The sequence below is a fragment of the Nannobrachium achirus genome (assembly GCF_963921795.1).
Source record: "Nannobrachium achirus genome assembly, chromosome: 6".
NCBI classification, from domain to species: domain Eukaryota; kingdom Metazoa; phylum Chordata; class Actinopteri; order Myctophiformes; family Myctophidae; genus Nannobrachium; species Nannobrachium achirus.
Genome location: NC_137815.1, coordinates 10,610,363 through 10,629,208, shown reverse-complemented (window position 1 = coordinate 10,629,208; position 18,846 = coordinate 10,610,363). Strand labels below are relative to the sequence as shown.

Below are 18,846 nucleotides of genomic sequence, written 5' to 3'. Positions count from 1 at the left end.
TAGGCTCCAATGTAGCCTGACAGCGTATTGTTGCGGGTTCGAGACCCGATCCCGACGATCTTTGCTGCATTTCTCTCCCCTTCTCTCTCCCTGTTTCCTGTATATCTCTACTGTAAAATTATAACTAGAAAATGTGAAATTTGGAAAATTGCGAGTGCGGTTGCCGACTCGCCCTGACGCGACCCAGAGGAAAACGCTGGGAACTGAGGAAGACGTTGGAGGCCATGGGACTTGCGATTCAAAACGGTGCTAATTGGATCCTGCGTTAGTGATATATGAATACGTTTTATTGTTTTTAATATATAGGCTCCACCCACACAACTGGCAAGCCAATTGCGTTGTCACGTCACTCCTGTGATCACTTGTTTCATTTTGGGAGGGTTGTTCCCCCCGAAAAACATGTTTTGCCATGAAACGGTTACGTTTTGCGCATTTGTGGCGCCCGAAGTGCTTTTGGGCATTCCTTGAGTATACGACCCTCGACATGTGATTCAAATCTGGTGTTGACTGGACGTTTCTTTAGTGAGCACCGTTTCGAATCACAAGTCCCACAGGGTTACACACCGTTTTTCCGAAAGACCGCTATTCCGAACGTAGACTTCCATTGTTCGGAGTAGCGGTGGTTATAATTTTTATATAAGACCCCGCTATTCCGAATAGCCTATAGGCTATTATTTAATATTTAGTCCATATCGTCCATTCCGTTCACACCGTTCGAACAGTGTTTATAGGCGCAGTCTGTTCTGCTTCCAAAGTGTCTCTCTCTCCGTCTCGTTCTCTCTCTCTCGTTCTCTCTCTCGTTCTCTCTCTCTCTCTCTCCGTCTCTCTCTCTCCGTCTCTCTCTCCCCGTCTCTCTCTCCCCGTCTCTCTCTCTCTCTCCCCGTCTCTCTCTCCCCGTCTCTCTCTCTCTCCCCGTCTCTCTCTCCCCGTCTCTCTCTCTCTCTCCCCATCTCTCTCTCTCTCTCTCCCTCTCTCCCTCTCTCTCTCTCCCCGTCTCTCTCTCTCTCTCTCCCCGTCTCTCTCCCCGTCTCTCTCTCTCTCTCTCTCTCTCTCTATATATATATATATATATATATATATATATATATATATATATATATATATATATGTATATACGTAAATCACCAATTGATAGCCTGGCAAACTGCCGCTGGGTCTCATATATCTATATTTTGCGCAAGAAACGCCTGGTGAAGACGCTCGCGTATGCGTAAAAGCTCCAGGCTACACCAAGGCTACACCAAGGAGGAAAAAATAGAATCCTATTTTTAGGGAATGCGTATCCCTAATTCCCTATCCCTAGAGAGAGAGAGAGACGGGGGGAGAGAGAGAGAGACGGGGAGGGAGAGATGCGTATCATATATTCAATGTTATATGATATACTTAAAGTGTGGTTCCTGTGGAAATAAGCCTCGGCTTTCTAGGATCTCCTTTTAGTTGACCTTGTACCAGTGATTTGTACTGTGCTGAAACTGTACTTTTTTCTATTGCAATCTTCTAATAAATTCTTCAGTCAATCAATCAATATCCATGGTTCGCGCTATCCATACGCCTGGTGTAGCCTGCTGAATTGGCCAGCGCAAATTCCCCGGTCTCTCGCACACGCACACGCACAGCCACAGACAGCGCACGGCATGCATGCGCGTTTTCTGGTGTAGCCCGGCCGGCCCGTCACTGAAGTCTATTAATAGCGCAGCAAGCAATAGGCTACATAAATAAATAAATGATTGTGCAACAGTAGAGTCTGTGCGCATATAGCACAACTAAAATCTATCCAACCATGTTAACACAAGGGGGTGAACAGCAGTGATTAGCCATGCAGGCTTGTGCACGTCTGTGTGTCTTGACAAAAAAAAATGTATAGCCTACTGATCACACACAGCTCCTTGTTACACCGTTGTGGGGGGTCAATACACACGTAGGTAACTGTAATAACATCAACCAAAACCGGATAAAACCAAGTGCAACACCCGCTGAAATCATCTCTTCAGAACAAAAGGACTCAACATTAGTGGGCTCAACCCATTCAAAGGATGGACATCGTTAACCCTATACCAACAATTTGCACAGTGGAAAAGTTTTGCTTAAGTATATCAATATGCCTACTGCAATGAAGAAATACTCTGTTACACTTAAGTCTGGTAATCATGTCAAAAGGGCCTTTACTCTTCCTTATACATGTCGACATGTCATGACATCAGCCGGTTCACATCGGCACTTATATGGATACAAAAATAAAAATAAAAACATCCAACATGAGTTTAGGCCTATACTTGTATTGAAATAAAAGTGCAATATTTTCCTCACAGAATAGAAATAAAATAAATAAAGGGAAATGATAAAACTCTATATAAAAAATAACAAAATGTTCTCTTTAACAAGGTATTATAATTATATTCTTCACACTTGTATTCTCCCCATCTTGACAAAATGGTAAATTCCCAGATTCTGTAGGTCAGGTGCACAAGTGCAATGCATGTGCCACGTTTACTAACATGATAAGTTTAGCTGCACTTAAACAACAATTCCAGGCTGCCATATCTAGCCCAAGAAACCTGTGTAAAAAACTGACAAAACTTTTTTTTTTTTTCAGACAGAAAAACAAAAAAACAAAAAACGATCTAGATCATGTAGATCTGCTATTTTCACAATAGAACCGTGTTATACAAAATATATGCCTCTTTTCCATGAGGACTCCCATCTTTGCCATTGCTGAACTGATGCCACTGATGATAATAATAATAATAAACTATACAAAATGATGGATGCAGTTCTGTAGGTCAGCTGCACAGGTGCAATGCATGTGCCACGTTTACTAACATGCTAAGTTTAGCTGCACTTAAACAACAATTCCAGGCTGCCATATCCAGCCCAAGAAACCTGTGTAAAAACTGACAAAACTCGTTTTTTTCAGAAAAAAAAAAAAAAAAAAAAAAAAAACGATCTAGATCATGTAGATCTGCTATTTTCACAATAGAACCGTGTTATACAAAATATATGCCTCTTTTCCTTGAGGACTCCCATCTTTGCCATTGCTGAACTGATGCCACTGATAATAATAATAAACTAGACAAAATTATGGATGCAGTGCTGGACTGCATTCCAGTACTGCTCGATGGTTCTTCCTCCTCGGCGGTACTGGCGTCGGAGCAGCTTAAGCCTGTTGGAGAACATAATTAGTTCATTAATATCAGTGGTGGAAAAAGTACTCAGATGTTTTACTTAAGTAAAAGTATCTATACTGCAATATAGAAACACTCCGTTACAAGTAAAAATCTGGAATTCAAAATGTACTTGTACCAAAAGTAAAAGTACAACATATTTGGAAATAGCACATTTACAAGCTCACAACGTGTCGCATCAGCTTGTAGATCATCTATTTTCAAATAGCATCGGTATAAAATAAGGCTAAAGTGGATTAAAGTATATTTTATAATACTATTATAATTTATATTTGCAAAGTAAGTAGTAAGTAAAAATTTCAAATAATTGTAGTGGAGTAAAAGTACAATATTTGCCTCTGAGATGTAGTGGAGTAAAAGTAAAATGACTGAAATTGGAAATACTCAAGTAAAGTAGAAATACCTCAAAACTGTACTTAAGTACAGTATAAGTAGGCCTACTTAGTTACTTTACACCACTGATTAATATTATAAATACATAGGTGAACACATTTTGGTGTGCACAATAAGTGCACTGTAGTCCACTGTACCATGCCCACTTTTATTATTACATTTGTCTCAGTATGAATATCTCTCAAACCTCTCGTCCAAACGGCGCCACTTCAGCCGCTGGGTGGGTGGGCGATCCCCGCGTTCAGCCTGCTCGCAGATGCTCTCCACCAGCCTCTGTTCGTCCTTCATCTTCCTGATGAAGACCCAGATGGACGGGTGCCCCCGGCCTACTCGGGCATTCCATCTGTGATGGAAACCTGAAATAAAAAGGATACATGCAGGACACATCATGGCCCATTAACATTTCATTCACATGTTGCTTAGAGATATTGAAGCAAATACAACAGATGATTTGGAATGAAAAAAAGAGAAGAAAAGATGATGATGATTATTATTATTAATAATTAATCATTAATAATTAATAACTAATAATAGCCTAATAATAATAAAGTTAATACATTCATCCAAGTTCTTACCCTCCACTGCATTATTGCTGCGGTTGTCAGACCGACGGCGATGCACGCACCAGACAGCCGGTGGGAACAGCAGGGCCTGTTCCCCCACATATGTGTTCTCCATATAGTTGATGAAATCACCAATTGCGGGGTACTGGCGGAGCTGGCGGCGGGTCTCTCTGGCTGCGCAAAAGAGCCTGAAATTCTGCCTCAGGATAGGCAGAGGCAGAAATCCTGTGGCCATGGCCTTCCTGAACCAGCCTCTGAGGTGCCGGTCCTGCCTGTATGGACCTGTATGGATGAAAAGTTGAGTGAAGTAAAAGTTAGGCTATTTACTCATTTCATAAGCACTCAACATTCAATATAGTTATATGTTTTACAAGTAATACTAATAATAACAATAAGGGTGTTATAGGGGTAATAATAATAATAACAACAACAAAGAAAAAGCTTCTAACCCATGAGTGAATAGGCTATATTATGTGAATTTATCTGTAAAGAGCTTAAGCCTATACCTCTTTCACAAGTATAGGAATGTGCCATATAGGCCCTATTTAAAATGACTCAATATACTCATTTTACTCACATATAACCATGTACAATAACACCTCTACATTACACAAAATTACTCTTTGTTGTGGTCAGTTAACAACACTGACCTGCCAAGCCAAGGTCCTGCACTTTGCGCCACAGAGACTGGCACAGGTGGAAAAAACAGCCTGTGATGCGCGTCCCTGGCAGCTCCTCCCTCAGGGCGTTCATTAGGGCCATCTCGTAATCAGAGAGAACTCTAATAGGGCTCCATCGTGAATGGGGGTATGGATGGACGGACGCATGGACAAACAGGTGTTAAAAAAGAAGGAAAATATATTATTCTACTTTGCATAAAATATGAAAAAGGCAGGTGCATTGGCAAGAAGGCCGACAGTGAGTGTCGACACACACACACACACACACACACACACACACACACACACACACACACACACACACACACACTCTCTCTCTCTCTCTCTCTCTCTCTCTCTCTCTCTCTCTCTCTCTCTCTCTCTCTCGCTCTCTCTCTCTCTCTCTCTCTCTCTTACCGTCGGTCTGTGACGCGCTCCACACGCCTCCTCACATGTCTGAGGACAGACCTGTACATGGCCTCCGTTTTCCCGGACATTAAAATGTGCACCAAAGGCACCATCCTATCAAGGTACAGCCCGTGAATTGTGGCGTACTGGTAATAGGGCCTCGGGCACGTCCGGAATGTGGCGTCCATGTATATCTAAAACAAATGTCAAAATCCATTTTATTCATACTGATATAAACTAGACCTGTATCATTACGGAAAACACTTATTAAAATGATCAAGCATTGATAATACAACATATTTTAATTAGCAGGGCGTTTTATGGGAGAGGGTTCTCACCTGGTCACAATGACACAGTCTGTCCAAATTGTCTTCAGTCGTGAAGACCAGGTAGCCGTGCTGCATATTATTTTTGGAAAGGAACTGGTCCCCTCCCCATGTAGCCGCCCATTCCCCCTGCACGGCGACTTCTTGGAGTGTGCGGGGGATGGGAGGCATGTAGCTGGCCCGGCGTCTCTCCAGACGCGTTTTAACTGATTCCCAAATGGGGAGGTGTTGGCCTCGTGGTGCTTGGGCCATTATTTGGTCATAGACCCGCTTGACGGGTTGAGTAGGATCGGCCGCCACCAGGTTGAGCATCCGCTCTTTTACAGCCGTGGTGGCGACCAGATCCTCCTCAGCCGCGTGCGCGTGGTCACCTGGCGGTTTTAAAATGACAATGTCTGGGTTTTCGGCGTCCACATTGAGGTACCGCGTGTGGACCCACACGCCGCACCCCTGGCGAGCACAACACCAGTAAATCTTTTCTGGCGTAGTTTTATTTTTTAAATGTCTGAAATTATCTATTATCAGAACTCTCCCTCCACGACGGTTAGCAATCTGGATGTATGGCGCTGCCATCTTCTTATTAGTGTTGAAAAAGAGAATGTACCACTGATGAGACACTCTTTTATAGACGTGAACTTGATTGATTAACATCTGCTTCCAATTCGCCAAAGCCAATAAGTTTGAGGCAATCTTGTACTGTACAAGATTGCCTCAAACTTATTGGCCTCGGCGAATTGAATACTTTATTGGCATGTCAAGTTGCCAATAACATTGAGTACCTGTCTGTCTGTGATGGCGAGGTTCTGTCTACCCTAGACAGACAGCTCATCACAGACAGACAGGTACTCGTTGACTCGTTGTTAATGGCAACTTAAAAAAAGAGCGTCTCTCTTTTTCAACACTAATAAGAATATGGCAGCGCCATACATTCAAATCGCCAATCGTCGTGCAGGGAGACTGGGAGAGTCCTGGTGTTGGATAATTTAAAAACTTAAAAAATAAAACATTGTCAGAAAAGATTTACTGGCGTTGCGCGCTCCTCAATCGAGGAGCTGTCTATGGTCCTGATCTGTCTGTCTTTAGTGACCTGGGGGCTTTTTAACGAAACTGAATTAAATCATCCTGCAAGGAAATGTCGGTTTGACAAAGCATGCTCCTGGGCTATATTTTGTCATAAAAACGTTTTTGTCTGGACCTGTGTCACTCAGCTCTAATCGGAACCTTTCCCTCCGTATATAGCTCCAAGCTATATAGCTCTAGACCCTCTGAGCACCTTGCGCTGGGCCCGATGGAGAGTCGTTACTGGTCAGAGTTAAGAGGAGACCTTAATATTTTAAAGTTTGAGAAACTGAGAAACACTGTCCTAGTTCACAAGGCGTCGCGCTGTGATGCGTTTCAAGCTTGTATATCAACATGTTTGTCCAGGTTAAAATGGAATCTCTTCAAATGCTCAAACTTTCCGTTTGCTTTCACGAAAGGACATATACAGGCAAGACAGAGGTAGACATTTTATTGTACCGTATTTAATAAAAGGAAGAATAATGAAGGATTAATACACAGGTGTTTGATGTTGGTTGGGGTAGGCAACGTGTCATCACAACCTGAAAAGACACTTTACCAAGTTAATTCTTACAAATAAAGGAAATATAGGCCTATAGTGAATATTTAGAGCATACATATTTTGTATTTACATTATAATAAAATAAATAGTAGAGAGAGAGAGAGAGGGGAAGGAGCACAGAGAGAGAAAGAGAGAGGGAGAGCGGGGGAGAATAAGCGCAAGGGGAGAGAGTCCTATACAAATCATTTAGAGAGGGAATCGGTGATGGGTGTTTGTAATGAGCGCGGGGGGGGGGGGGTCGACCGTTGGTGCTGTTTATAGCCGTGTTTCGGAATAGGAGACAAATCATTTAGAGGGTGAATGGGTGATGGGTGTTTTAAGTAATGAGCAATAAGGGCGTGGGGGGGGGGGGGGGGGCGTCGGAATAGCAGTGTTTATAGCCCCGTTTCGGAATAGGGGTGCGTCGGAATAGCGGTGTTTCGGAATAGGGGGCCGTTCCCGTCCCACAGACGGACGGACGGACGGACGGACGGACAGACAGACAGACATGATCTGCATATTTTCAACAACAGACTGCACAGCCTGGGCTGTGAGTGCAAGGGCTCATGGCTCCCATAGTGTTAAGGAGAAACCTTTCTAACACTATGGGCCAGAGCTACTAGTACTGTATATAGCAGGCATTCTTATCCAGAGCAACTACAGTAAGCATGATATAATACATGATCACATGACATCCACATTATAAGGAACAGGCACTAATTGTAGTGGCCAGACTGTTGACTCCCACAATTTGCAAATGCTGGATGGAAGTTCTGATCATGCGTATCCGGTATGAGAAGGGATAAAGCAGATGTGAAGCCTCCCCTCCCCCCCACTCCACTCCCACTGTTTCGTAAAATTCATATATACTATTTCAGACTCTATATAGCATTCTGAGATTGTGGAATAGTTGTCTGGCTATGCGAGACAACACTAACATTGTAAACATGTTATTCCAGCTGGGAGGAGAGGCCTTCCTTTGCCATGGTGGAGGCCAGGCTACGGGAGTCTATGGGAGAAGTGATAACTACCTCCTTCTCTGGCCTCCTGAAAGGTGAGTTTTCTCCTGTCTATGGGAGAAGCGATAACTACCTCCTTCTCTGGCCTCCTGAAAGGTGAGTTTTCTCCTGTCTATGGGAGAAGTGATAACTACCTCCTTCTCTGGCCTCCTGAAAGGTGAGTTTTCTCCTGTCTATGGGAGAAGTGATAACTACCTCCTTCTCTGGCCTCCTGAAAGGTGAGTTTTCACCTGTCTATGGGAGAAGTGATAACTACCTCCTTCTCTGGCCTCCTGAAAGGTGAGTTTTCAGGGCAGTTTTGAATGATGCCAGCGAGCTACTTGTTTTAAGGGAGGTAGTCAGGGAATTCCACACCTGGGTGGCAGTGATGTAGAAGGAGAATTTGGCATGGAGATATGAGTAGGGTAAAAGTGTGACGCGAGGTGTGACGGACAGACCGACAGACAGACGACAAAAATGCAGATTTGAAACACTGAGCCTAATTGGCCTTGGGCCCTCCGCAGACCCTGGCGAGCTGAGGAGTGCCACGGTGGAGCGCCACCAGATCATCCTGCAGGAAGAGCTGGGCTCTGGGAACTTTGGAACCGTGATGAGAGGAATCTACAAGACGAGGAAGTATGCAACACATTGTAACCATTATTTCATGCTTTATATATTGAAAAATAGAAGATAAACAAGCATACAGCGCAGCACCGAGTGGGGTGCACGTTGCCTTTCCGAAATCTCGCTATTCCGACCATTGAATTCCATTCTTCGAAATGGCGGTGTGTCCAAATGTTATATAAGACCCGCCATTCCGAAAGGAAACAGCACCGCCTTTTCGAACATTGACTTTATTGTTCGAAATGGCGGTGTTATTTATTTTTCTATAGCACCCCTCCATTCCGAATAGCCTATAACTCTCTCTCTCTCTCTCTCTCTCTCTCTCTCTCTCTCTCTCTCTCTCTCTACGCGCACGCACTGTGCGTCGGGCATCGCTGCCAAAGTGCACCAAAAAATGAGAGAAAAAGCAAAAAGAATCATGATCATCATAATAACTCATATTTTCGCTGCCTAAAAATAATCACTGCATGCATGCATGCAAGCAAGCATGCGTGATGCCAGATCAATGGTTGTGATGCCTGCTCTGTTTAATTAATTTGATATGTGGGTGGTGCATAGAAAAAGTGCGCAATCGGGCACAAAATGGATTGCAGCGGCGGCCTCTCTCTCTCTCTCTCTCTCTCTCTCTCTCTCTCTCTCTCTCTCTCTCTCTCTGAAACGCAGCTTACTTCTCGTTCATGTGTAATTTGGGGCTCTTGGATAGCTCTCCAAAAAACCATCAACATTCAGAAGGCCTTTTCTCATCTATAATTCTCAATGAATGTCTGTTATAGCCTACTCATTTCTAATTCTCTCCCACCGTCCCCGTCCCCTGTGACCCAACACACAATGTGCGCACATCTACCACATAACGGTATTCGAAACTAAGTTATGATGCCAGGCAGAATTTACAGTTAAACGCACACCTTTTAAAACATCCAACAGCAGCTTTCATCCCAGAGCTGTAGCTGCGCTCAACACGCACAGCTGTGAGACGGGACACTTTACTTTATGCTTTTTATACATTGTATTATCTTAACTTATTGTTTTGTCTACACACTAAATTAGAAGCCAAATTAAACAAAGCCCAGGCTTAAAATGTGATCTTTCACAGCTGAACTTGTATATTTATTTCAAAGTAGACATGAGATTTACTCCACGGCAAAAAAAAGCAAATAAAACAATGGAATTATGAATGATTATTAACATAAAAATGTAAGTATAACAACGGTATAGGCCTACTCATGCACAATGTCCCAATTCAAGTTTTCAAATGTATAGGTCTACAAATCAACAGTGCACCCCAGCAAAATTGCGGCGCTTATCTCGGTCGGAAACGGGCGATCAAAAAATAAAACCAGCGGTGATAAACCCTGCAATAAACCAGACAGATCATATAGAGCTTAGGCCTATACTTAGTTTAGCAAGATATGAATGTATATTCAACGTCTCTCTCTATCTCTCCTCTCTCCCTGTCTCTCCTCTCGCCCTCCCTCTCTGTTCTATCACTCTCTCCTCGCAGCCCGCTCCGCGCGTAACCTCGCATCACCAGGCTTTCGCCGCGCGTAAAACGTCTCCATTTGCCACGATTTGGCCTGCAATATTCTATTTTAGGCATATAGCCTATAGGATACATACAATATTTCTCCTCACTCCAGTGGCACTTTCCTTTTATCTGACTCTCTGAGCAACTCCTCACAAAATAAACTATGCACGATCTGGGGAGTTCCACATTTTCGTGGTAGCGTGCAGGAGAACGAATTGGAGACGTTTTAGTGTCTGTCAAATTGGTTGTACGTGATTAGTGGAGCGCCCTCTTGTAATTGTGGACATCCTTGACGTTTAGGAAGTAGTTATAGGCCTAGTTGTCATGAAGTTCAGGCAGTTCCCTTTTTCAGCTGTGAGACTGTAGTCTAATTAGCAGATGTCATCTCTTGTCGAATCCCCACACCAAAAACTCCACTCATACCTACAAACCTCCAGACATCACCACTTTGATCCTTAATTGGTGGACCATATTCGTTTGATGTCACAGCAGGAGCTAATGACCGGCGCAATTCACACATCTATTGTTTGTTTTTCCTTGAAAGCAAATAATGACCGCGCTAATTGATCCATTGGTAACTGGGAGCTATACCAGTGGTTCTCAACCTGTGGGTTGGGACCCAAATTATTTTGTCCCCAGATGATTAACTTAATATGCGCCATTTTAACAGTAAACAAACCAACAAAGTCTACGTCTATAGAGCAGTATCTGCACATTTCTAACATGACAAATTAAACATTGGCCAAATTGTCAAATATTAGAGGCCCATTTCTGTCTCATATACGTAAGTGCAACCACTTTTAACACGCTGTCTGTGATGAGGGGCTGCCTGCGGTGCTGAACTAACTGACTTCACGTTCTCGTGTGCAATGGGAAAATTATCAATCTGTCTGTCTGTCTGTCTGTCTGTCTGTCTGACTGACTGACTGACTGACTGACTGACTGACTGACTGTGCACCCAAATCGATTATCACAACAACCATTGATCAGGCATCACGCAATATTTTGGCATGCATTCCGTGTTTATTTTTAGGCGGAGCAAATACCGGTAGGCGGTAGGCCTACATATTAGTTATTAGGCTCTGAATCTATGATGATGATCGGCTTGGCCTTTTCTTCTTCTTTTTTTATTTTTTGGTGCCCTTTGGCAATGTGTTCCCAGACGCACAGGACGCACAGTGCGTCATGCATATTATACGTCCATATAATCAATAGGCCTATATGGCATTCATATTATTCACTTTATTATCGACATGTTGCAATTATAGGTCAATATAATTAATATAGGATATAATGCAGCAGCACTCTTTATGTGCAAAGCCCTAGTGTTGACGGGGGTTCCGGCCGTTCTGGCTCACCTTAAGCCCTGCTGGTGGAATAATCTGCTCAAATTCAAAATTTCGGAATCGCGAGGTCCCGACTGCAATTTCGAAACCCCACCTTTCCGAAAATTAAAATTCGAAAAGGGGGGGTTTCGAAAACGGGGGGTTTCGAAAACGGGGTGTTTCGAAATGGGGGGGTTTCGGAATGGAGGGCCGACCCCGCAAAGCTTGTAGATCTGTTATTTTTTTTTTAAATCGTGAACACATCTTAGAATATTTTCGACCTGATTCTATAAATGTCTTCTAAATCCTTCTAAGGTTTTTGAAAAATGCATGTTTCTATGGTCAGCGGTTCTCAGACCTTTTAATGTCAATTATAGAATTATATGTATTTGACCGCTAACCCATCTCAAAATATTATGTATGAGGGACCCCATAAGAAAATATTTGAGTTACAAATGTTCACTTTAAAAAAGATACAGTTTATCCAAAGGTTTGCAGAAATCTGTTCATTCTGATTCTGATTTTATTTAGTTTTAGGCCTATGCTTTTGAATAACATTTCATTTCGTTTTTTAGTCGCATTTTAGTCATCTGAAAGGTTTTCGTTTTAGTCTAGTTTTGGTAGACTAAATATTATAAGATTTAGACTATATTTAGGGTGTAAGTTTTGGTGCCGCTAAAAACTCTGCTATCATTTTTTTCCATAGACATTTACAAAATTATTCATGTCAATCAAAATCTAAATACAATCTATGATGCCTAAAATTAAGACTAAATATAGTTTAAATATTGTCAGAAAATAAAACGTGGACTAAAATGTTAGGGAGGGACTAGTGGAGAAGAGGGTGCCATGGCATTGGTCCGAAGGTTCATTAGTCCGAAGGTTCATTAGTCCGAATTTGTTAAGAATACTATGCCTAACTCTAACCCTAAACTTAACCTCAGTAACCCTAACTAAATTCGGACTAATGAACCTTCGGACTAATGAACCTTCAGACTTATGGGCAGTCCCGGGAGAAGAGATCCAGTAGAACTAAACAAAACGTCATGTTATGTTTGGTTGCACTCTGAAAATAGCCAATCTTCAAGCTCACAAAATGTGTCGCAGCGCAACACTTTGTGTCAAATCACTATCAATGCCTGCCAAAATACAATGACTATGACTCAAATTAAATCAAATGTATTTGCTGTCTAAATCAATCACTCCTGCTTGTTCGTAGGAGGGAGATGACGGTAGCGGTGAAGATCCTGAAGAACAGTGACGACCTCGTGATGCGCAAGGACATGCTGCGCGAGGTGGACTTGATGCGGCGGCTGGACAACCCCTACATCCTCATGATGATGGGCATCTGCGAGGCCGAGAGCCTCATGCTCATCATGGAGCTGGCAGACCTGGGCTCGCTCAATAAGTTCCTGCGGAAGAACATGTGAGTGTTACTGCCCCCTAGCTGTCTGGCTGTCTCATATACAGTAGAGTAGAGCCTCATGCTCATCATGGAGCTGGCAGACCTGGACCCGATCAACAAGTGAGTGCATGGTGCTCAGTGCATAGACATAGAAAGGTAGACGCCTGCTCGGCTCTGGGGGCGTCTGTAAAAAAAGGCAGAATTCAGAAGCATGCATCCTTGTGTGTCACAGAAACTGAGGTTCGCTCAGAGGCAGGTGTGCGCGGGGGGGGGGGGGGGGGGGGGGGGGACAGCTGAGCCGCGCAATATCAGCAACGCTTGCTTTGGCAATGTAAACATTCCGATAAAGTTCCTTTGAATTGAATGAATAAGTCCCGGAAAAGACACACTGTGATTGGCCAGTTGTCACTTTGAGTAGCAGACCTGGTGTAATATTTTTTTTTTTTTAACTTTTTCTTTTTTGTATAGTGAACAGGTCAACTTGGGCAGCAGAGATACAGAAAATAAACAATTACGATGCAGCATTTTTTAAACACTCATTATGTTACGGCTCATACAGTCCATGTGTGAGAGGTCTTATTCCATCACAACTTCAGTCCGTTATAAAGTCCTCATTCTGATCCTCCAGAAACTACAGATCTGGTATGCCTGTTAACAGACTTTCCAACGTCACATTCCCCGTCCCAGCAACATGCTGGACAGGTCTCCAGATACAACGGTGGAATAGATAGTAAAATAAAACAAAAAAGTTGGGTAGATATGAGATGTACAAGGAAATAAACATGACAGGGGTAGAAATATAACACACTCAGGTACACAGAATGTCTCACAGAATATCCAGAATATCCATTTTCATGTAAAGTATCCATTTTAGCCAGTATTTAAAAAACTTCTCTAAGCACAGCCTTACAGAAAAAGTAAGTTTTTCCATTTCATAAATGCTTCGTACAATGGCTGTCCACTCTTCCCTTGTTGGTGGTTCTTTGTCTAACCATTTTCGGGTTATTGCCTTCTTACCGGCTACCAATAATATTTTGAGGAGGTATTTGTCTGCTGTGCTGAGATCGGTTGGTATATTACACAAGTAAATGTTGGTGAAGTTACATTCTGTCTCAAATCCCATTATTGTGTTGATATCAGATATGATCTCTTGCCAGTATGTTAGGATTATTGGGCAATCCCAGAATACGTGGAAGTGGTCAGCCATTGTATTATTACATTTCCTCCAACAGACCCCAGATTCCGGAGTACCATTCTGTACATATTTTCTTCTTGGAGTAATAAAGAATCTAATCATATTTTTCCATGAAAACTCTCTCCAAATGCCAGAGCTAGAGGTGGTGGACATTACATTACATATATTCAACCAATCTTCCTCCTCCAAAGTCATACCTGCCTCTTTTTCCCACTTAGTTTTGACATAAAGGGTGGAGTGATTCCCTGCCGTCTGTATACTCGAGTAGATTCTTGATATTAACTTTTTGGTGGTGTTGCCCTTGTAGGCATCAATGAGAATATTGATGAGATCTGATTCAACCTTCTCAGTTTTTATATTTTTGTCGTAATGATGTCTCATTTGAAAATATCTGTAACGATCTTGTTTTCCTAAGTTGTGCTTATCAATTAGATATTGAAAATCTTTCATACCTTTAGTAGATGAGATCGAGCTGTATGTTGTAATACCGTACCGGATCCACTGTTTGAATTTATAATCTAGCCGTGCTGGTGCGAAGTCTCTATCGTATGCCACCCACTTCAAAAGCCTTAACTCTCTTTCTATGTTTTGCCTTTTACATTCCTTAAACCAGATGTTTAGGGGGACCTTTGTCCAATCGCTTAGTTCTTTTGCGTGCATTTTCATGAGGGTTTTATCAGCCAAAACGGCTTGAAGTGGGACATCCAGTTGATCTAATTCTGTCCTTCCACTTGGCCTCGTATTCGTCATTACACCAGCAGACTAGATATCTCAATTGAGCCGCTTTATAGTAGCCTTCCAAGCAGGGTAGAGATAAGCCCCCCTCATCTTTCGGTAGTTGTAGTGTTTTGAAACGTACCCTAGGTTTACAACCCCTCCAAATAAACCTGGAGATCATACGGTTCCAATTATCAAATTGTTTCTTTGGTATGTCTATAGGTAAAGATTGAAACAAGAATAGCAACCTTGGCAAGACATTCATTTTTATGGTTTCTACTCTGTCACACAAACCTAATACCAATGGAACCCATCTATCCAAGTCAGCTTGTATATCTTTTGTGATTGAATCATAATTTTGTTGGTAAATATTAGACAGATTTTTAGGTATATTAATCCCCAAATATTTGATAACCTCCATATTCCATTTAAAGTTGTATTTCTTACGCATACTCTTGTGTGGTGAGTAGTTAAAAGAGAGGACTTGTGTTTTGTCTATATTTAGTTTGTACCCAGAGTATGAACCATATGTTTCAAGACGTGACATGAGTCTTGGCAAACTGGTCTCTGGGTCAGAGAGTGTCACCAATACGTCATCTGCGAACAGGCATATCTTGTGTTCTCTGCCATAAAGTGAAATTCCTGATATGGATGTATCTTCCCTTATTGATTGTGCAAGGGCTTCTATGAATAGCGCAAATAGGGAGGGGCTTAAATTACAACCTTGGCGGCAACCTCTCTCCAGCTTGACTACACCGGACAAGCTGCCGTTTACTTTAATTCGGGCAGTTGGCTGATAGTATAGTGTCTTAAAACATGTTATAATCTTTTCGTCAAAGCCAAGGCGTTGCAGTACCAGGTATAAGAATTCCCAACGACAGGCATCAAAGGCTTTTTCAGCGTCAAGGCTAATTGCTAATGACTTTTCATTAAGTGTGCCTGCCATGCAATGGCAAAACACTTATTGTACTCCCCCATACTTAATTAAGTGTGCCTGCTATGCAATAGCAAAACACTTATTGTAATCCGCCATACTTAAGTCATTAATTAAGTCTTTCGCCACGAATTTCTGCACGTAATAACTGCCGCACAATTTACGCCACCGCCGCAATATATACATCAAAACGTGCGGCTCGGCCGGGAATAGGTTGCTATTACTTTTCTTTCCGATCCGCGTTACCATTGCGACGTAATTCGCAAAAAACGACGCCAAAAAACCCCATTGACTTAGAATGGGGGAAACTTCGGCACGTAATAACTGCCGCACGATTTACGCCACCCCCGCAATATATACATCAAAATGTGCGGCTCGGCCGGGAATGGTGTGCTATTACTTTTCTTTCCGATCCGCTTTACGATTGCGATGTAATCCGCAAAAAACAACGCCCAAAAACTCCATTGACTTTGAATGGGGGACTCCGAAAAAAACCCAGAAACTTTGGCGCCACATAACTCTGCCATACTTTTGCCTAGCAACGTCATTTAAAATGTAAAATGCTCACACAACTTTGGTCTTTTTCCGACCAATAGGGATGAGCTGTAATTGATTAAGCCCCGCCCCCTCTTTAACAGGAAGTGCCCTTCACCAAACAGGAAGTGCCTCTATAACTCATGAACCGTTTGTCGTACAGACTCGCGGCTGGTGTCATACCTTTTCTTTTTTTCTCAATTTTTTTTTCTCAAATTTTTTTTTTCTCAAATTTTTTTTTTCTCAATTTTTTTTCTCAAAATTTTTTTTCTCAAAAATTTTTTTTTCTCAATTTTTTTTTTCTCAATTTTTTTTTTCTCCAAATTTTTTTTTCTCGAAAAATTTTTTTCTCAAAAAAATTTTTTTCTCACATTTTTTTTTCTCAAAACATTTTTTTTCTCAAATTTTTTTTCTCAAAATTTTTTTTTCTCAAAATTTTTTTTCTCAAAATTTTTTTTTCTCAAATTTTTTTTTCTCAATTTTTTTTTTCTCAAATTTTTTTTTTCCCAGAAACTTTGGCGCCACATAACTCTGCCATACTTTTGCCTAGCAACGTCATTTAAAATGTAAAATGCTCACACAACTTTGGTCTTTTTCCGACCAATAGGGATAAGCTGTAATTGATTAAGCCCCGCCCCCTCTTTAACAGGAAGTGCCCTTCACCAAACAGGAAGTGCCTCTATAACTCATGAACCGTTTGTCGTACAGACTCGCGGCTGGTGTCATACCTTTTCTTTTTTTCTCAATTTTTTTTTTCTCAAATTTTTTTTTTTCTCAAATTTTTTTTTCTCAAATTTTTTTTTTCTCAAATTTTTTTTTTCTCAAAATTTTTTTTCTCAAATTTTTTTTTCTCAAAAATTTTTTTTTCTCAAATTTTTTTTTCTCAATTTTTTTTTTCTCCAAATTTTTTTTTTCTCAAAAAATTTTTTTCTCAAAAAATTTTTTTCCTCACATTTTTTTTTCTCAAAATTTTTTTTTCTCAATTTTTTTTTTCTCAAATTTTTTTTCTCAAAATTTTTTTTTCTCAAATTTTTTTTTCTCACATTTTTTTTTCTCAAATTTTTTTTTTCTCACATTTTTTTTTTCAAAATTTCTTTTTCTCAAAAAAGTTTTTTTCTCAAATTTTTTTTTTCTCACAAAACAATTTTTTCTCAAAAAACTGTCGTTAAAGTGCGACCCGTCATAACGGCCAAAAATGCTCCAAAACGCCACTAATTAGTCGAAATGGCTGACTTCCTGTTTGGTTTCTGATTGGCTGCTGGCCTTGTGACGTGGGTAGAGCTGCGAGGGCCCGGTCATCGCTGCTTGCAGCTTTAATTCATTAATCGTCCATGACCTTAATTGGGGCCTATTTCGCCAAACAGGAAGTGCCCCTCACCAAACAGGAAGTGACCCTTGATCTCGTGAACCGTTTGTCATACAGACACGCGGGTTGCGTCAAATGAAATAACGCTAATGCTAACACCAACCGCTACACAAGGTTGCACAGACTTAGCGAGCTGCAGGCACACTTAAAATTTCTTAGAAATTTTCTCTTCTAGTTAATAATGATCCCACAAATTTGGAGCCGTAATAACTGCCGCACGATTTACGCCACCACCGCAATATATACATCAAAACGTGCGGCTCGGCCGGGAATGGTGTGCTATTACTTTTCTTTCCGATCCGCGTTACCATTGCGACGTAATTCGCAAAAAACGACGCCCAAAAACTCCATTGACTTTGAATGGGGGACTCCGAAAAAAACCCAGAAACTTTGGCGCCAAATAACTCTGCCATACTTTTGCCTAGCAACGTGATTTAAACTTTAAAATGCACACACAACTTTGGTCTTTTTCCAGCCAATAGGGATGAGCTGTAATTGATTAAGCCCCGCCCCCTCTATAACAGGAAGTGCCCTTTGCCAAACAGGAAGTGCTTCTACATCTCATGAACCGTTTGTCGTACAGACTCGCGGCTGGTGTCATACATTTTTTTTTTCTCAAAACATTTTTTTTCTCAAAACATTTTTTTTTCTCAAAACATTTTTTTTTCTCAAAACATTTTTTTTCTCAAATTTTTTTTTCTCAATTTTTTTTCTCAAAACAATTTTTTTTCTCAAAAAAAGTTTTCTCAAAAAAAAAAATTCTCAAAGATTTTTCTCAAATTTTTTTTCACAAATTTTTTTTCTCAATAATTTTTTTTTCTCAATTTTTTTTTTCCTCAAAATGTTTTTTCTCAATTTTTTTTTCTCAAAATTTTTTTTTCTCAAAAATCTTATTTTCTCAATTTTCTTTTCTCAAAAAAAATTTTTTTCTCAAAATTTTTTTTTCTCAAAATTCTTTTTTCTCAATTTTTTTTTTCTCAATTTTTTTTTTCTCAATTTTTTTTTTCTCAAACATTTTTTTTTTTGAGAAACCATTCCCGGCCGAGCACACCATTCCCGGCCGAGCCGCACGTTTTGATGTATATATTGCGG

General features: G+C 41.1%; 1 protein-coding gene across 1 annotated transcript in view; it reads left to right on the top strand.

The window, feature by feature from the left end:
* LOC308286809 (tyrosine-protein kinase SYK-like) overlaps positions 1-18,846 on the top strand; it is a gene marked incomplete at both ends in the record, with an annotated part of 47,012 nt that overhangs the window by 15,415 nt on the left and 12,751 nt on the right. Inside the window, 3 exons of the mRNA XM_080727933.1 lie at positions 8,091-8,185; positions 8,654-8,765; positions 12,823-13,029. Of these exons, the coding sequence (XP_080584059.1) occupies positions 8,091-8,185; positions 8,654-8,765; positions 12,823-13,029 (414 nt within the window). The remainder of the gene's footprint in view (positions 1-8,090; positions 8,186-8,653; positions 8,766-12,822; positions 13,030-18,846) is intronic.